The 18,347-nt window shown below is 46.7% G+C and overlaps 1 protein-coding gene across 5 annotated transcripts in view; it reads left to right on the top strand.

The window, feature by feature from the left end:
* The window catches only part of camta1a (calmodulin binding transcription activator 1a), a 276,505-nt gene that overhangs the window by 112,428 nt on the left and 145,730 nt on the right, over positions 1-18,347 (top strand). For all 5 annotated transcript variants that reach the window (XM_070968776.1, XM_070968777.1, XM_070968773.1 and 2 more), the window contains one exon: positions 11,436-11,503. In XM_070968776.1, the coding sequence (XP_070824877.1) occupies positions 11,436-11,503 (68 nt within the window). The remainder of the gene's footprint in view (positions 1-11,435; positions 11,504-18,347) is intronic.

The following is an 18,347-nucleotide window of genomic DNA, read 5'->3' as shown; positions in this document are numbered from 1 at the left end:
CATGATACACTTGTAAGCGTTTGGTTTTTTCTTTCTTTTTTGCCGTTGTATATACCGTAGGTAGATAAGTTCCAGGCTTAAAACATGCAGCATTGTTAGGCTTTGTCAGTGATTTGGAGGTCCTGTGGTTAAGAGGTCTCTATGTGAATATATGGACAGCTCATGGTTTGGCATCTGTCCGGTGTATGACTTAGGAGGCACAGAGGGGGCAGGTTTATCGTTGTATTGTAGAGGGGTTTAGGCAGTGACACAATAGCACCAGCCAGGCCTCCTTGGCACCAGCTGGGGCCCAGAGCTTTAGGTTTTTGGGAAGGAAGCACTGATTGGGGTGATGGCTGGAGTGACTGAGAGGTGGGACGGATGAGGGAATTGCAAGGGGATGGATGTGTTGGCACCTGGCTCTGTGGGTTCTGGCTGGGTGCTGGAGCAGTCTCCAGTAACATTGATGCATGGCCATGAATTATATTATGCCTTGGCAGCTGCTTACTCCCAGATTCATCTTAGCAGTCATTGGGTTATTTATTTATTTGTTTCCACTATTTGTCAAAAGAGTTCCCATGTAAAATGAAAAAAGCAGCCCTAACAAGATTAAAAAATGAGACAGATTTAGAGTATTTTACCGAATGGGTGTTTGTGCAGGTGAAAGCATTATGATAGCTTGCAAAGGTGTAGCAGCTAAATTCTGATGGAGTGCTTTGTTTCTGCCCAAATGTCGTCGGGTGAAAAAAAGATGGCGCGGCAAAGTACAAGACGGCGTACTCTGAACATCTCTTGAACACCTGCCTGGAAACCTGCCGGGATAACACCTCATTCAATGGCTGCCTGCGAGCCGTAGCAGCTCAGGCTGCGGGAGATAGAAGTGATGCCTTGGGCCTTTTGTTCAACTCTGACATGGCTGTTCGGACACCTTTGTTCTGGGAGGAGAGGCCCATTCACAGCGTGCCTGGGGAACAAATTGAATCTGGTTGACAATTAATAGCCGTGCGGCATGTTTAATTAAGAGCATGTAGCCAGCGAGCGACGTGAGGGAGATAAACAGAGGAGAGCAGCACAGAGCCAGACTGGGCTCACAAAGGAGCAGGCCATTGGAGCGTCTGGCTGATCGATTCCCCACCGTCTGCGGAGAGCAGCCTTCACAAAGAGCAGCCTGCTCCTCCCCTCTCAACGGGCCAAACTTTTAGAGGGGAGAGATGTGAGACTGATAATGCACACAAGGCAGATGGGAGTATGCAGATAGAGGCAGAAAAGTTGAGGAAAAGTTAGCTCAGTGGAAAAAAAAAGTGCAAGTGAAACCTATACAGCTGCACTTCTGCTTTTGGTAGCTCCAGTTTGGTGAAAATGACCTTGAACATGACGATTGCTGGTGCTGAGCGGTCATTGACTGTAGCTCGTGTGGACGGTTAGTGTTACATGGATGTCTGGTGTTGGGGTCTCCTGTTGGGAGACAAAACATGCATGTCGGCAAGCAGGTTTGACTTCAAGCATCTGTGACCTTCAGAGTCCCACATTCCCGTTATTGTAACATGAACACAAAGCGGCGGAGAGCCAAGAGAGAAAGAGAGAAAGAGAGAGAGAGAGAGAGAGAGAGAGAGAGAGAGAGAGAGAGAGACCACTTGACAGCTTGTCTGATAGGCCAAACAATACCAGCCATGGCCAAGCGATGCTCTCGACAGATAGTTATACACACACACACGCACTCACACCCACTTAAATTAAAGAGAGCCCTCCTCCAGAACTAACAATCACATCAGTCAGCAAGATGGCAGGATCTGAGAGGAGATAAAACGAGAGCGGTTCATGTGAGGATTTGACTGATACTGTTTGTATGCCTGCATGTTCAGCCGGTGTTTGTACGTGTGTGTTCTGCCTAGACATATGTGTGCTGACAGGCGTACAGAGAGATGACAGGAACTGAAAAGGGAGTTGCAGGAATGTAACTTGTTCATGTTAGAATTAAAAGGGTGTGTGTGTGTGTGTGTGTGTGTGTGTGTGTGTGTGTGTGTGTGTGTGTGTGTGTGTGTGTGTGTGTGTGTGTGTGTGTGTGCTGTACAGACTGTGTACAGGAAGTAGCTATAGAGGATAAAGGCATGAGTCTGACAGACAAAGGGTGATCCTTTCATGCTGACGAGTAGTAAGGGAAAAATGAGTTTCTGGCGGCTAATTGGCCTGAGCTGGAGATCTGGCCATCCCTTTGGTGAATTTTCAGTCTTGTCTTGTCTTCATGTCTTTTCTCTCCGTCTCTAGAGTGGAGTGTGTCGCTCTCTGCGGATGGACAATATTTCATCCTGTTTCTTTTCATGACATATACTGTAGTCGATTGAAGACATCACATTTTGCCCTTTAACACATAATCTGCCTCTTCTTCAGTCTGTTTCTTTGCCTCTCTCTCTCTCCTCCTCCTCCTCCTCCTCCTCCTCCAGCCTCTCCTTCACCTTTTCTCTTCCTGCCTTTAACATGGTGAGCAGGCTTCAGTTTGTGTATCACAGTTTGTCCTCCTGTCAGAGCGTTCTGCGTTTTTGTATCGAGCAGCTCTTTCACTACAGCTGCATATTGAGAACAGGTTGAACCGAACACTTTAAACTTACCTGCGTAACCTACATAACTGCACACATCCTCATCACAGCATGCTACTTATGTAAACGCACACATTTTCAGCACATGCACATAGGCGCAGGTGCACGACTCCGTGGTCAGAGACCACTGCAGTTTTCAGAGAAGGCCTGTAGGTGGTTCTGGGGTGTGTCTCAGAAAGAAAGTAAGAAATTGGTTTCATGCAAGGGTGCCCCACTTATTTGGCATTTGGAGTAGTGAAATTCAGAGGATAATGCGGGCATTAATTGATTCTGGAGCCTGAAATAAATAGTCTTTCAGGCTCACGTGAGACAGAACTCTGCTCATTTGCACCTTTTGAGAAATATGGGGGAGTCTCTCCGTTTCTTCCCTTCTCTCTTTGAATAGGCCCTGCAGGAGCCTTAAAATGAAAGCTGACATCAGTTGATGGATATGAAGTGAATGGTGACCTTCTAGAATCCACTGTCACTTCATTTATGCATGATACCATCGCTCCTTGACTTTTGGGAAAATTTGGGTGATATTTGAGGATATAGTGCTTAGATTCGTACAATGTCTCCACAGAGAGAAATCACACCTCAATTATACTTAGATGACATTTAATGCCCTCTCTGTGGATTTTCACAGCAATATCTTTCTCACACAAAGCATAAGAAGGCAACAAATGTAGCATTTATGCCTGCACTCTATATCAAATTGTGAAATTACATTAGGAGTCAAACAGACCTGGCGGCTGTTGGCGGTACGATCTGACATGGCACTTTCAATATCTGCTGTCTTCCAAAACATGAGCATCTGTCAAATAGGAGACATACAGTAAAGAATTAGACAGAGGAGACACACAGAGATTCACCGCCTCTGGTAAGTTTGAGTGCTCCTGCAGGTTTTTTTTCCCTCTTTTTGCTGGACAGAAGTTGGGTTTGAGGGGGAAAAAAGTTCAGCAGCAGAGTGGGGTAACAGCCTGGAGTCTCGGCAGTGGGGCTCCGGTAAGGTCAGCATCATGGAGGCTCCGCCACTCTCCGTTCTCCTTGGTTGGGCTGTCAGCAGGGGGGAGCAGACATCCTGCTGCATAGATGATGAAGAGGACGTGCAGCGTGGACGCCAGAGGTCAGACAGCCACGGGGTGCCAGGAAGTGAACCTGGCCGCTTCCCGCCGCGCCCTGCAGCGCATCACGATGCATCCACGTGTGCACACATACACATTTTTTGCCCTGTTTACTAATGTAGTGCTCCATATTTCCGCCGAGCCTCCAACACATCTTAAAGTCTTGCCAGAAGTTAGGGCCCGAGGGAAGGAGAGGGAGGGACAGATAGAAGAAGGGAGAGGTGTAATAGAATCATTACACAAGACACATCTCTCAAGGGTACAGCAGTAGGAGGTCCCATATGGGCTTTACATCAGCAGGCACGCACACATCCATAGCAACAACCACAGGGTCACAGTGCTGCCTAATTATGGCTGACAAAGATGGATGTATTTCATCTCAGTCAACTTTATGTCCAGTCCTCATTCAGTGTGTCCCTAACACACCACATGCTGTAGATTCCCACATAGAGTAAACGCTTCTCATGAGTCATCCAGGTTTTTCCTCAATCTCCTGGCTTTCCTCCTCCTCTCATCTTTTCTGCCTTTGCTCTCTCTCCTGTTTTAATATAGACACAACCATACGAATACATAGAAATCCAGGATGTGCACGCACAGGTGTGTCAGTGGCTGACCATTGTAGTCCTTCAAGTAAATAATTACATCCCCTCCACGAACATTCGAGACAGCAGCCATGGCACCAAAGCCAAGACAATCCTGTGTCATGCCAGCTCCCTCTTCCGGGTCTCTCAGCCTTTCTGTCTGTCCTGTTTTCCCTTCAGCATACGTCTAAAGCTTCTCATTGTGAGGCAGAGGGGGTGAGACGGGATATGGAGTATTCTGCCCCCTCATGTGTCATGGGGCACAGAGTACACCAGGAAAAACAATAATAATGAGCATTTCTATATGATTTTGTATGTACCTATAGTTGGTGTATGGGTGACTACTTTTTCACAAATTAAAACATAACATCACAAAAAATGTACAATTTATCACCAGAAGTAATTTCTCCCTTCAGTCTGTCACTGTGAAGTCTTCATTAGACCCATTAGTGGGGCCCTAGCTGGCCAAGCAGAGCAGTAGGAATCAAAACTGGAAAGAAAGAGGGAATGCAACATCTGCTGTGTTATTATGATATTAGATGCATTTTAATTATTTAGTAAATAATGTTTTTCTTTTAAATTATGCTCCAATTTAGAAATATTAATTAAAATATATTTCCTCTGTGCCTCTTGTCAAAGTCACTCACTGTCCCTCAAAAAATGGGACTCTTTTAGCTCGTGGTTAACTCAGTTAATTGATAAGACGACTGTAGCTAATCCAAATTAAAGGTCCACTGTGTAGGATTTAGGGGGCTCTATTGGCAGACATGGAATATAATATTCATAGTTATGTTTTCATTAGTGTATAATCACCTGAAAATATGAATTGTTGTGTTTTCATTACCTTAGAAAGAGCTCTTTGGGTCTACGGAGGAAGCAGGTCTTCTTCCACAGAGTTCACCATGTTGCACCACCACGTTTCTACAGTAGCCCAGAACAGATGAATCAAACTGCATGTCTAGAGATTGCCTTTGTGTATTTTTTTTTTTTTTGCATTCATAGCTGCCACCGTAGGGAAGGGTGAGGCAAGGGGTGTTCAGTTGGTTGCAATCTGCAAATTCACTACCAGATGCCACTAAATCCTCCATAGTGGTCCTTCAAGTAACCGTTTTGTCTAATTGGAGCTTGTAGTATTGTACAGTATGTGGTTCTGTATGTTACTGCTTTTGCAGCTGACTATTTCTTAAAGGTGACAAACGTTAAGAAGTGGTTTGTGGTGGAGATCGCAGTCTAAAAATCTCCCATCCTGTAGGTGTGTAGTTGGGTTGACATCTGTTCGCTATAAAGGCTGCAACATATGATTAAAGTGATTTTACATGAGCATGCACGAGAGCTCTGTTGTACGTACTCCAATAATTTTCCATTTTGTTGCATCAATAGATTAAAGTTAGACTGTTGGCGGATACGGCCCATCGTAAAAATGTCTCCCCCCTGGAGCAAGACCTCCACTACTGTTCTTTCTTATTGCTCAGTCTGCTGCTTGTGTGAAAGCATATAGTATATAGAGGTGATATTGTAAACAAAAAGGAGAGCGCTGGCGGAGCAGCTGCTGTGGGTAACATTGATTGTGGGAGCAGGGAGGCGTGCAGCATTGAGGAGCGAGAGGAGTCTCCCCAGGAGAGTGCCTCCTTTTTCAGAACAGTCTTATGACCAGCATTCCAAGCAGAAATGTGAAGAGAGGCATTGACCAACTACTGGAAAACATCTAAGCTATCCAGGATCAATGCCAAATTGATCCCAGAACTATGTATAATGTAGGGCAGTGGATGGCTTGTCTTGCTCTTCCCACCTCTTGTATGGCAAGAGAGAAACCAAACCGCAAGAGCTGAGCAGGTACACGGCGAACTAGATGGAGAAACAGAACAGAATTGCCTTAGGTGTGTTTTAGACGTATGGAAAGGCATTTGTGGTGCAGGTGTGCCGAGCAACTATGCTGGGTGTGATGCGTGAAAATGCATTTTTGCAAGCGCACAGAATTTTGTGCAGTCATGATGGTGCACTTTCTGTCTTTGAATCGATCTTGTACATCAGTTGCCAAAACACAGGATGCTGTGTGGCTGTGCATAAGGCAGAGCAGAAGAACTCTGCAGCAGCGGAGTGGGCGCGGTGTGGCTTCCACCCCTCCCCTTTAGCATGGGTATCCCTGCGATGCCCCATGCAGGTCCTAATGAGCGGTATGCTGGAGAGGGCATCTTTTTAACCGAGCACAGGGACTCATAGAACAGCCTCACTCCTCTTCAACAGATGCCAAGTGCAGCTGTCAACAGCTCCATCCTCTATTGTTGCTTACTTTCACGTTCTCAGCTCTCTCACTCTCCTACGTCTCTGTTTCTGTCTCACCCGTCTCACTTTCTCTCTTTCCCTCCATCCTGACCATTCGTCTTGATAGCAGTTCCACTGCATCCTATTATGAGCCATGCTCAAACAATCTTAAAGGCTAGCTGGAGGTTACAGCTTGCTAAAATAGATTCACTCTACCTCACTATTTTCCCCAGTTTAAAAGAGTAATATGGCCATATGAGATTACATAGATACAGTGTGTGATACATTATTGCTAGTGCATTAAGAATTCATGAAGTATAAACAAAAAAACCCCAAAATGATTCGACGAGCAAAGGCGCTTTTGCTTGCAGAATCGAACTGAAGCGCTCTTTTTTAATCACCATACCTTCACGCTTCTCCTGTTTTAAATGCATTTATCATTGTCATGGGAAAAAAAACTTTTAACTTTGTTCCTCCTCTCTCCTTTTTGATTATCCTCTCCCTTTTCAGTAACTCTCCCATCCTCCTCCTCTATCCCGTTCTTTAGTGCCAGTCTCTATCTTTTCTGTGTCTAATTACATTTGAATTTTTTCTGGTGTAATCTCGTGATAGCCTGAAGCTTCAGCAACCCCCCCCCCCCCCCCCCCCAAATCCCCGCCAGTCCATTTGTGCCCAGCCCTGGGCAGGTTGGTTTCCTGGGCTGCCCTGGAGGAAATATCAGATGACCTGGCTCCCCACAGCAAAACCCAGGTCATCAGGGAGGGCTCCTCTCACCGTATCCCTTCCTTGGCCCCCCTCTCATCCACTTCCTGCTTTCAAGTGCAGGGCAAGGTCAAAGCTTTGAGGATGCATTCCCCAGACTTCACCACGAGGCAGGCTGGAGGCGCTGTGCTCTTCCCTCTAACCAGACTTTCCTCCATCTATTCTTTCGCATCTTCCTGCTCTCTCATATTCATTTCATTAGCTCAAGCTTTTACTGCAATCAATACTGTTGCTAAAGTTATTTTTTCTAATACAGCTATTCATTAAGTGCCTTTTCATTAGTGTCACTAGAGCACCAGTATAACTGGAATAATACTGTAATGGACAAACATATGCTGTAATTGTTGAATCCTTTTTTTGAGTGATGAGGACTCGTTTTAAATGGCTGAGCTCACAAAGAATGACTCATTACTCTATGTTTTTACATAATTCGTCGAGTAAATCGTGGGTTTTAAAAACCAAGATTAAATTCTCAGACAATGATGTAAGTGTTGGTATTTTAATGTAGAGGGTGGCACGGAAGGGAATGCGCTTCAGAGTTTTGTCCTCGCAGCTGTGTATTGTTCCCGCCTCTCATTTTCTGTCAGCTCAAACGCGCTGTGGACGCAGGAGAGGAAAGGCATTATGGATGGTGTTTAGAGGCAGGTGTCTGATGCGTCCTGAGATAATGCCAAAAGACTCCTATCGCTCCTTCTAATGGAACAGCGACAGTTGTTTCAAGTGATCAGGTCTGTCATCCAAATGCTGGAGCGTTGGTCCTCTCAACGCTTCTCTTTTCTCCCATAAATCAAAGTTGCTAGTGAATCAGAGGGAACGGCAAAACAATGTAGCCTCAGGTCATCCCGGGACGGTGAATCTACCACGGAATATCTCCATCAAACACCGGCATCATGTTTAACTGACTTTTGTGCAATAAGAAAGGGTGGGGGTCTAATGAAATCCATCTGATCAGGCCTACAGACAGTTGTTCCTAAAAATGCTATTACAATTAATTTTGAGCGAGTCAAAACACGCGACAAATAGTGTTTATTTTCTGAGAGTTTACTGCTCCTGTCCTGCTCCTCCTGCTCCCTTGGCGCAAAGAAGTGAAATGGGATGAATATGTTAGTGTCATCTCCAATTTCAAATAGGTACACATTTCAAAAGCTGATTCTCTCTGGAGAAAATGTTGTACCTCTAGAGTGAAAATATCATTTGAAAGGCGAGACAGTAAAAGCCAGTCATCTCAAAATGAAAATTTTCTTATGGTGGCTTTCCTTTTCACCTCAGCGGTTGTGGGAGAGGAGGAAAAAAATGAGACAGAGTGAGAGTCAGATTGGAGAAGGTGTATGGAGGCAATGAGAAGAGCGAACTGGAGGGGAGGCACACTGATGAGTACAGGAGTGACACCTCCTGAAGAGCATGTTAATAATGTGCCAGGCCCAGACAGGTAACCAGTAATCAGGCCCTCTGATTGTAACACGGTAGACAGGAACACACACACAAACACTCTCGGCTCTCCATCTCCATCAGCCCTGAAACTACTAGACTGCTCCGTCATGTTCTGGGGCGGCCCCCTTTGCTAACAGTGTGTCGCAGCTTTTACAGAGACAAAAGAAACAAATGAGATGGCTGGGTTACAACAAACAGCTCCGGGTTGTTCTTTCCCCTGTAAAATGAAAGGCCCCTTTTTTGCAACCACCGTGTCAATTAGAGGAGGTATCGCTCACACTCGCTCTCTGGTTCGCTGCCCGCTTGTGCTGATTGTTATTTATTTAGATCAGGCTTGAAAGAGAGTTTGCCTCAATTTAAGATGTGAGGAAGACAGCCCTTACTGGTACAGTGTATTTCGACAGCTTCTGGAGATAAAACCCCAGCAAAGATCATGTCAGTGGGGAGGCTGAGGCATAAAGGAAGGAAGTACAAACAGCTTTGCACGAGCTGGATCCTGACCTAAGAGGTACAGTGAGGTAGGAGCTGTGTGTACAGAGAGCCTCCTCTGAATATTTCCCCAGTGAAGGAGAGCAGGCCAGAGGCACTCAGGTCAGCAGATAGAGTCCAGAGCCCATTGACAGCTGCTGGTTTGACTTTGATGCACCATCAGTGTTTGGCACACCGCTTGCCTGCTTCCCCCTCCACCCCTCTTGCACTAACCCGCAAGCGTGTTTGCTCAACCTGAACGCACGCTAGCCTCTCATTATGCCGCCCATGCAAACTTTGTCTCTTTGCAGCTGTTTAATGGCTGCACGTCTGTTTTTGTTTGTTTCCTCACCATAAGATTATTGCACCTTTATGGTTGGTCGGGGGGTTGGAATAATCCCTGGCATCTGTTCAGAGAGGGAGGGGCGCGCTAAGAGCCAGAGGTAGAGGCTCACTTCTTTTTTTTTATGTTGTTAAGTACGAGACCATGCGGCCCCCTATTTCATCCTCTGCCACTGAGGCTGCGGCTGTGGCTGTATGTTAAAGATGAGAGTGATGGAAGGGGCTGTGTGCTAACAGGCACAGAGGTCACTGAAGGAGCTTCCCGCTGCCGTTTATCCCTCCCAAAATGAGCACGGAATAGCAGGGATTAATCTAATCACTGCCCTGTTAGTCTAATTTACTGACAAATGTATGCAGAAAAGTAACCGTGAACATTTCACCGCTTTGTTGTTTTTTTCCCCCGTCATACAGCGGAAGTTAAAAAGTAGAGGAGCAGCCGTGAGCTGCTCTTGACAGCCTCATCCTCCTCCCATCTTTTCTTAATTCAAGACTCCATCTTGTCATGACTTCGCTGCCTCCGGTCATTATGGCAGGAGAACAGGAAGTTAATCAACGCAGCATTATCTCCCAGCTTGCACCTGGAAGCAAGGGTGCCAGTCATGCTACCGCCCCCTCTCTGTTGGGACCCCTGCCAGCCTGGGAACCCCTCACACCGCAGTGCCCTGCAGCGTCCCTATGGGCTACCGCCAGTGTGCTGTGTCTCTGTGCCAGGTCACACTTGTGACACAGCCACGACGAGCCAATGAGAGCCTTCTTGCATACTTTAGACTGAAAGAATAAAAACATCTGTGTCGCTCTTTGTGATCGCTTTGCGCGTCCACATATGTCTCATATTTTTCCAATTCCTGCTGTAGAGAAAGCTGGTGTATTTTGGATACATGATTGCCCCATGCGGACAGGCGAAATAAGAACATAAAGCCTCGACGGAGGCTTTTTCCAGAGTCAAGCTTCACTGACCAAACAAGACAATATTTGAGCAGCATATTCACACTTAAATGTTTATTGACACTCCAACATGAAGAGGGATGCACGTCCTTAGAAAGTAAAAGATATTTTTGTGGCGGCAGGTCTGTCCTTGTGTCTCGCTCTCTCTAACAGTCTGAGAAGCTGACAAATGTTCTTGCTGAAGAGTGAATTGCTGGCTGTCGCTGGTAATCATTAGGTTGTCTACCAGCATCCAAAGTGCTTTTATTTCTGCCCATTAGTTTGGTGAGAAAATGGACGGGTATGGTCTAGCGTGTTCCCCCTTACACTCAGACTGATGCAGTAGGCAGGGCGAGCATGGGAAACATGAAAGTGTTTGAAGTATCTCCATTCATACTAGTGGCAGTTTAGGCTTTTTTTTTTTTTTTTTTAACTTCAGTGTCTATAGCATCTCTTTGTACACAACTAACTCCAAAGGATCCCGAGCCTTTTCTGAAGTAGCAGAACACACGCATGTCAATATTGTGAGACTGGCGTGTAATTATTATTCAAAGGTTAAAGAGCGGATTGATCCATAGAGGAGTGTCAAGGGCAGATCAAAGGGATTTGGGGGAGGATCGGACCAAAAATGTTAAAAGCTGCTCGCTCTCAAACACAGAGATGTCAATCTTTCAGAGAGCACCTTGATGTCCTCAGAGGAGAACTTGATCAAAGCTTTCGTAACAAAGATGGTCTCAGAAGATGATCTGACCTCAGCTGCATTCCACTTCTGTCTTTCACTTTACTTTCACCTGTCTCCATTTACCTGCCTGAGCTCCCTGGCACTGCCCCTGTTTCCGTCTTTCCTGTGTTTGTGCTGCTGGTTAGACTGTCTGAATATCAATGAAGCAGTCTCACCGATGTATTACAAACACAAGAGAACAGTGATTAAAGATGACATATCTAAGCCTCACTCCCTTCCTCTCTCCTCTCTCTTCTCTTTTTCACAGGAGATCGCAGCTTACTTGATAACATTTGAAAAGCATGAAGAATGGCTAACGACATCCCCTAAAACAAGGTAAGAAAATTACACTCCTGCCCTCTTTTAAAACATAAGTTAAGATTCATCGCCCTAAAAGTATTACATCGAGGCAGCCAAAATTTCCATTTTTAGTTTTACATATTTTCCTTTTCCCTCATGCACAGCTTGTAGCCTCCTTCAAGTTCAGTGTAGGATGTTTAATATTAGAGGCTGCTGATGGCTGTTCAGAAAAGTTTACAGTTTGCAGATAAATGATAGAATATTAATATTGACTAATAATTGCCTCTTCGCAAGCCAATTAACATAACATGCACTGGTGCAGCATCTGCTTTGAATGGTATGTTAATGTGTTCCTATCTGTCTGCACATTCGCCACTCAGCTGATAACGCAGTCGAAGCTGGGGGTGGTTGTCTGGGTCAAACGTTACACCCACACGTGGAACAAAATTCCAAGAGCTACTATAATATTTGGAGTGGAATAAGAGTGCCGGCATTGCAGTTAATTTAGATTTCTTAATGCAATGCATACAGGAAAGGGCCAGTGCGAATGAAGCCCATGTTCTCCTCGGCTTTTCTGCACACCTGAAATGTGTGTGATGTGCATAATTCTATATTATATCTACTGTATGGCGTATAATAATTAAAAATGCATGTGGTTTTGTAATAGCATTCCTCTACTTCTAACAGCTCTTTGTTTGAGTAGTTTTGGCTAATCTCTACATATTGGACAGCTCTAGGATTGACATCCCTGGCCTGTTGGCCTCTTGCAGCGTGTTAACACAATGTCCCCTTTAATAAAGTTTACATTTTCATGCATTTGGAATCAGCAGAATATGCTAAACCTTGGTTTCTCTTGTTCTGCGGCCTGGACTGGCTATGCAGGCATTATTAGCAGTCCTCATCCATGTGTAAATGGACCCTGGGCTCATTGACATAGAACCCATTCCTCACGTCCCTCTCCCCACCCTTCCTCTCTTCCACTGCCTCAGAGGGACATTGATAATAGTTCTGCATAAAGACACTGCCAATTAGAATACGTTCTCTGGTGTAATTATGGAGTGTGGGCCAAAAGAGCACCGAGCTCACCTGTTTTTTATCAAGAATGCCCCCTCCTCGACAAGCTTCTACTCTCCAACTCACCAAAAAATGAAACTAATGTCAAACTAATTTCAGTCGTGAGATATGGCCTGCATAGTTGGTGTTAGACTCACCTTTTCAGTCTCCCCAGAACACACGGGTGCTGTTATCTCGCTGTATTTTGGTAAATGACATTAAGGAACAAATATAGAAAGGCTTAAGATTAAAAAAAAAAAAGAAAGAGGCTGTGAAGGGTGCTAGAGCATTACAAATGCCAGCGCTCCGGCACAAGACAGCCTTAAAATGACACTTGTGTGAGATGTGAGAGACTTTTGATCCGGTGGCTTTCTACCCAAACGGTCCTCCGGATGCTCATGGCCACAGTCTGTCACCACTGGCTGCCTGTTTTGCAGCGGTCTCAGCTGCGAGTGTGTTTGGGGATTTCAACCCCATGTCATGTCTCAGTGCAGGTGCTGATATCTCAGCAAACGTGTCACCAGGGAGCAGCTCCTAGTGTACACCTGCAGATCACCTGACAACACAACACAACACGTTCCATGTTTTAGAGGAGCCATCACTGCAAGACAAGATGTGTGCATTTACTGTGTGTGTGCGTGTGTGTGTGTGTGTGTGTTTCTGGACGAGAGGCAGGGAGGGAGAGGTTGTGAAGTGTTTGTGTTTTCCCAGATGTCAGTGAAAGGGTAGAGAGTAGTGATGGATGTTGGGGCTAGGAAAGGTTGGGGGGGTGGGGGTGAAAAGGTGCGGCATATATGTGTGATTGATGGGAGCTGATTGATGGCTGGCCTCTATATGAAAAGCTTTCTGCTCAAGGTCATAGGTGAAAGGTCAAACTTGGGACACCTGTGGTTAAGTGGTGCCTTATCATTTGTCATCACACATCTTCGGGTGCTCGTGGGTGGGTGGGTGTGTGCGCATCTGATTGTGGGTGTGCTGTCTGCATGTCTGTGTGTGGGCTGACCCCTGTGGGGAATAGGCTAAGTAGGCTAATTCTCCCCCTGCCAGCGCCTGTAGACAGGGTCAGCGGGGCATGATGGGAGGCAGAGATAAGCAGCAGGGTCATACACGGAGAGGCACCGCGCTGCATGGCTGCACCGCATGCATGTAACAACTCTGACACATGCAGGTCGTAAACATGGGAGTGGGCTGCAGCCAGAGCTCAAGGAGCTGACGCTAGCTGTTTGACCAAGGTGACACGCCATGCAGGACATGCCCTGAATAGAGATGGCATCCTGTCAACACAAGGAAGATGAGATGAAGTGGACCAATTACATGCATGCACAGATGTGTTTTACCGGGCTTACGCTCGTGCACATCAGCCAGACCCGAACAGTAGCAGTACAGCCGGTGCTCTCTTTTGTTTTGGTCTGTTTCTGTTTGTTTATCATTTCAAAATCTGAAGTGTGCCAGGGGAGAGTGGTGGAATGCTGAGTGATTGATGTGCCCAGCTCTAGTAATACACATTCCCTTTCAGATAGGAAGTGCAACAGTGCTTAAAATCAATACCAGTGTTCTCCCACTGACTGCTTGAACAGCACTACAGCTAATTCAGGCTGCACCTGTCAGAGCTGGGGAAATCTTTCCCTACTCGGGCCTTACACTTTAATTTACACCCACAGCCTCGCTGACTTCCATTTCCATTAAAGGGAGAGCCTGGCATTATGGCTTTAATGAAGGCCGCGGCCAGGCTGTGATTTAAGATGGCCGTTACCCCGCACCTTCACTCCACAGGAGGGAACACACTTAAAGGGACAATTAGGATTTTCCTCTCCTACATCCTCCCAGATATAGCCATACTCATTCTTTCCTTTGGCCTTTTTAAAGATGTGTCCATGTTGCTTCAGCTGATGGGATCTGAAGGCGCCTCTGGGAGGAGAGTGAAAACAGAGGGAAGGCACAGAAACACTGTGGCTCCAAATCAACACTATAACATTTGATTTGACCTCATCATGGGCGTTACATTGTCCTCCTGTTGAGAGCAGGCATTTGTTGTCCATCATAAATGACGCAAATGTCTCCTTGAGGGGCTTTTTCAGAGGTGTTTGTATGCTGACAGATGGAGAAACTATCGACTACAGGGTGTCACAGATTGGTCAGCCCAGAGAGCTAATGGACACCTGTGTGTCGTATAGAGATAGCTCGTTATCCTGAGCATCCCCTAAATGGCACATGGTTTCATGAGCGGAGCAGTCGCACATAGCGTTCCTTTTCTCCACTGTTTGTTTTATCGGACTGGTTAACAGCAACCCATCTCAAAACACAACAGAGAGAGCGCTTCCACGCCTGTCACCCAGATCGCTCTGCGTGCGTGTGTGTGTGTGCGCTTTCTTGTGTGTAATCTCACAAACGTACAGCAGACTTGTTTTAGCTGCTGGAAAGTTGAAGTGGTGGGCTGTGTCAGCCATTTGCTTTGAATTCGACGCAAGTTTGGAACACAGAAATTTACATGTGCTTATGTGACCAAAGAACACACACACACACACACACACCTATACACACGCACACACATTGTATATTGAAACTATCAAACAATAAGCACCAGTCCTTGGAGGGCCCCGCAGTGACACTGAACCTAGCCGCCCCCACGTCCCAGCGCAATAGCCCTCTCTCCTCCCACATCCACAGCAACAGCAGCGGCAGCGCTCCAAAATGAAACCGAGTCCCTTTAGACAGCTTCCAAAGACAATGCTTTTATTAAAACCTACAGCAGCGGCGCCACCCCAGAGGCGCGGGCACGCCAACAACAGAGTAGAGCAGAACTGGGAGGCAGCCTGAAATCTACTAATGACTGTTTGTTTGCTATTGTGTATGGTGTTTGCTATTGTGTATGGAGCCTATGAATCTGTGCGGATCTCTGCGTGTATGTGTGTGTGTGTGTGTGTGTGCGCGCATGTGAGTGAGTGAGAGAGAGAGGGAGAGATACAGGGGATTGTGTTTCTGCATGTGTGCATGCATACGTAAATGTACTCGTGTGTATGCACACGGTACGTCTGTATGTTTGTACCTGAGGGAGCGTGACTACGCATTTGAGAAATGCATTGTGGATGAACATATGCAGGCATTTATGAATGTACTGAGGTGGCATGTGCGTGTGTAATTACCAGTGAAACTGCGTGGATGTGTTTTGAATTGAGAATAGAGTGCTTGTCTATGTGTGTGTGTGTCTTTTTTATAAGAGATGTAGTATCTGGGTGAGTCTGCCACCGTGAATAAGACCTCCCTAGGCCAATGTGTAAACTCTGTTTCTGTCACCTAGTCTGGCACATGGTGTGAGGAAGTGCTGGGCTTTCTGTGTGTGTGTGTGTGTGTGTGTGTGTGTGTGTGTGTGTGTGTGTGTGTGTGTGTGTGTGTATGTGGGGGTGGGGGCTGATGTGTAGGATGTGCCTGAGAAGGGCGTCTGATAGTGTTTGGTCCTAATGGTTTGTGGCACTCGTTGGCTGGCGGAGTTTCAGAGGAGAGTGGGAAAGGACAGGAGCAGTAGAATAGAGAGCGAAACAGAGAGACATAAGAAAAGAGGGAGAGAGGGGAAAGCACAAAGAAAGAGGGACACAGACACAAACAAAGGCACGAAAGATAAAAAGGAATTAGATAAGATCCCATTGAAACGAAGACAGTAAGACATATGGCGCCGAATCAGGCCAGGATGATGAAAAAAGCCCACGTCAAGTAAATGTGCAGAGACTGTTTGGCGGCGTGAACGAGTGTGATCTCCTCTACCTCTCTGCTCCGCTTGTCCTTCTTCAGCGTTGTTTCATCCCAACTCATCATGAGTAAAAGTTTAGCTCGCTGCATAGTGACACTTCTCCCCTGGCTGCCCCGTTCTGTCGGGCCCTGGAGGACACTGTCCCACGCTGCTTTCACCCAGTCAACAGCCCTGACAAGGACAGCTATGCCCACCTGGGGCCTCGCGGGCTGGGCAAAATAAAGCCCACCAGGGAAAGCAGAGAGGACAAGAGTGAGGTGAACCCAGAGAGCATGAGGTAAGAGTGAATGAAAGAGAGAAAATGAAAAATGACCGCTGAAGAAAGAGTGAATATGATGGAGCGAGAGCAGTTTAGAAAATGGAAACATGTCGATAAGAGAAAGGAACGGACGAGATGGAGATGGGAGGAATAGTGATGGATGGGGCGAGAGGGAGAAGGAGCGAGGGGGGGGGGATTTACGCAAACAGACGAAAGAGCGGGAGAAAGATGGAATAGAGGGGGATTGAGCTGACATAGGGCGAGGGAGAGAAGAAAGAGAAAAATAGAGTGGGTAAACATCAGATAGAGATGGAGGGAGGTGAGCAATGGATTCAACTGACAGACAGAGAAAAGTCCCGTGGTTTTGGGGCATGGGAGGGAGAATGCAAACGGTCAATAGATTACAGCTAGTGCTGGGCTGAGTGCCTGGGCCTCAGACTCCTAGCCAACTTAATAGTGCCTCTTGTTTGTCTGTCCTCTATAGTAATGCCCAAGCCGAGCCCTGGGAAACAGCCTGAGCCTGAGGCTAGTGGAAATGGACAGGGGACTAGATATATGTTAGTTCTCATCCCAGCTGCTGTATATTACCCTGGCCAGCTTGCCCACCGGAGACTATTCAATAGAACATAGAACATCATCTAGCTTTATCGCCTTTATTCCCACTACACTCACCAGCACTGCTGCTGAAGGCCAGAAAGGGCAGGACCAATTTTAGGAATTAATCCTTTTTATTATGTGTTCCTTTTTGTATGGTAAGAAACATTGAAGTGTAGCGTGGGTTTTTACCTGTGTGTGTGGCTGTATAGCCTTTAAAAAGAACTCTGAAGTAAAGATACTTTAGTCTACGATGCTAAGGTTACCCAAGCTAAGCAGTATTGTGCAGCACAGATAGATGAAGCAGCATGAAAAACAAGCAGGCCTAGCCTCGCCCTGTATGCCAATATGGAGGAGGAGGTAGAGGGGAGGAAGGAGTGCAGCCAGTGGCTGGCCACAGGAGAGAGGGGATAAATAAATAGAGGAGGAAGTTGATGTCAAGCAGGTGTTCAAGGAGAAAGTGTCAGCCAAGCGGGCCGAGATGGGGAGAAGTGCTGCCGCTGCAGCCTGATAATAAAGACTTAATTCAATTAGCGCTTCTGCACCGGTGAGCAGCGTGCAGGCTGGCTGTCATGGAGCGGGCCATAGACACAGCAGAGCACACCCTCAGCCACCGAGACACGTAGACGACCAGCCTTACACCGACCCAGCACTTCACTATGCTCTCTGTCTCCCCGGCTTTCTCTCTTACACACACACACACACACACACACACACACACACACACACACACACACACACACACACACACAAAGTAGACTTAACGTATTATTCACACCTGAGTCACTGAGCAGTCCAGACACTAAACCCTGCCTACACATCTCTCCTACACACACAGTGACACTCTGAGCACACGGACGCACGGCCTCATTCCTCACCCTCATCTCTCCCTGCAAACTAAACTCTCTTCAGCTCATCTCCCTTCACCTCCTTGATTTTCTATTTTCAACCCCCCTCTGCTCTCCACCCCCTCTTGTACCATCCTCTTCCACCTCATCACTCTGCTCCGTTGCTGCCGAGTAGCCGTATGTTGGCCAGTACGGTGAGGATTGTGACTGTGAGTCCCTATTTTCAGCCCGTCACGCCCCGGTGCCCAGTTGGGTGCTGTCCTGTAGGCATATGGTGTAGCGGATCCCGGATCCCGGGCCTTTAGAAAGCTCTAGGGGGCACTTCACTCAAAAGCAGGCTCTCGTCCCACGCATAGCCCCATGCCGTACCCTGGAATCTGG

This window comes from Chaetodon trifascialis, chromosome 8, assembly GCF_039877785.1.
Source record: "Chaetodon trifascialis isolate fChaTrf1 chromosome 8, fChaTrf1.hap1, whole genome shotgun sequence".
Classification (NCBI taxonomy): Eukaryota; Metazoa; Chordata; class Actinopteri; order Chaetodontiformes; family Chaetodontidae; genus Chaetodon; species Chaetodon trifascialis.
This window is presented reverse-complemented; position numbering and strand designations above follow the sequence as displayed.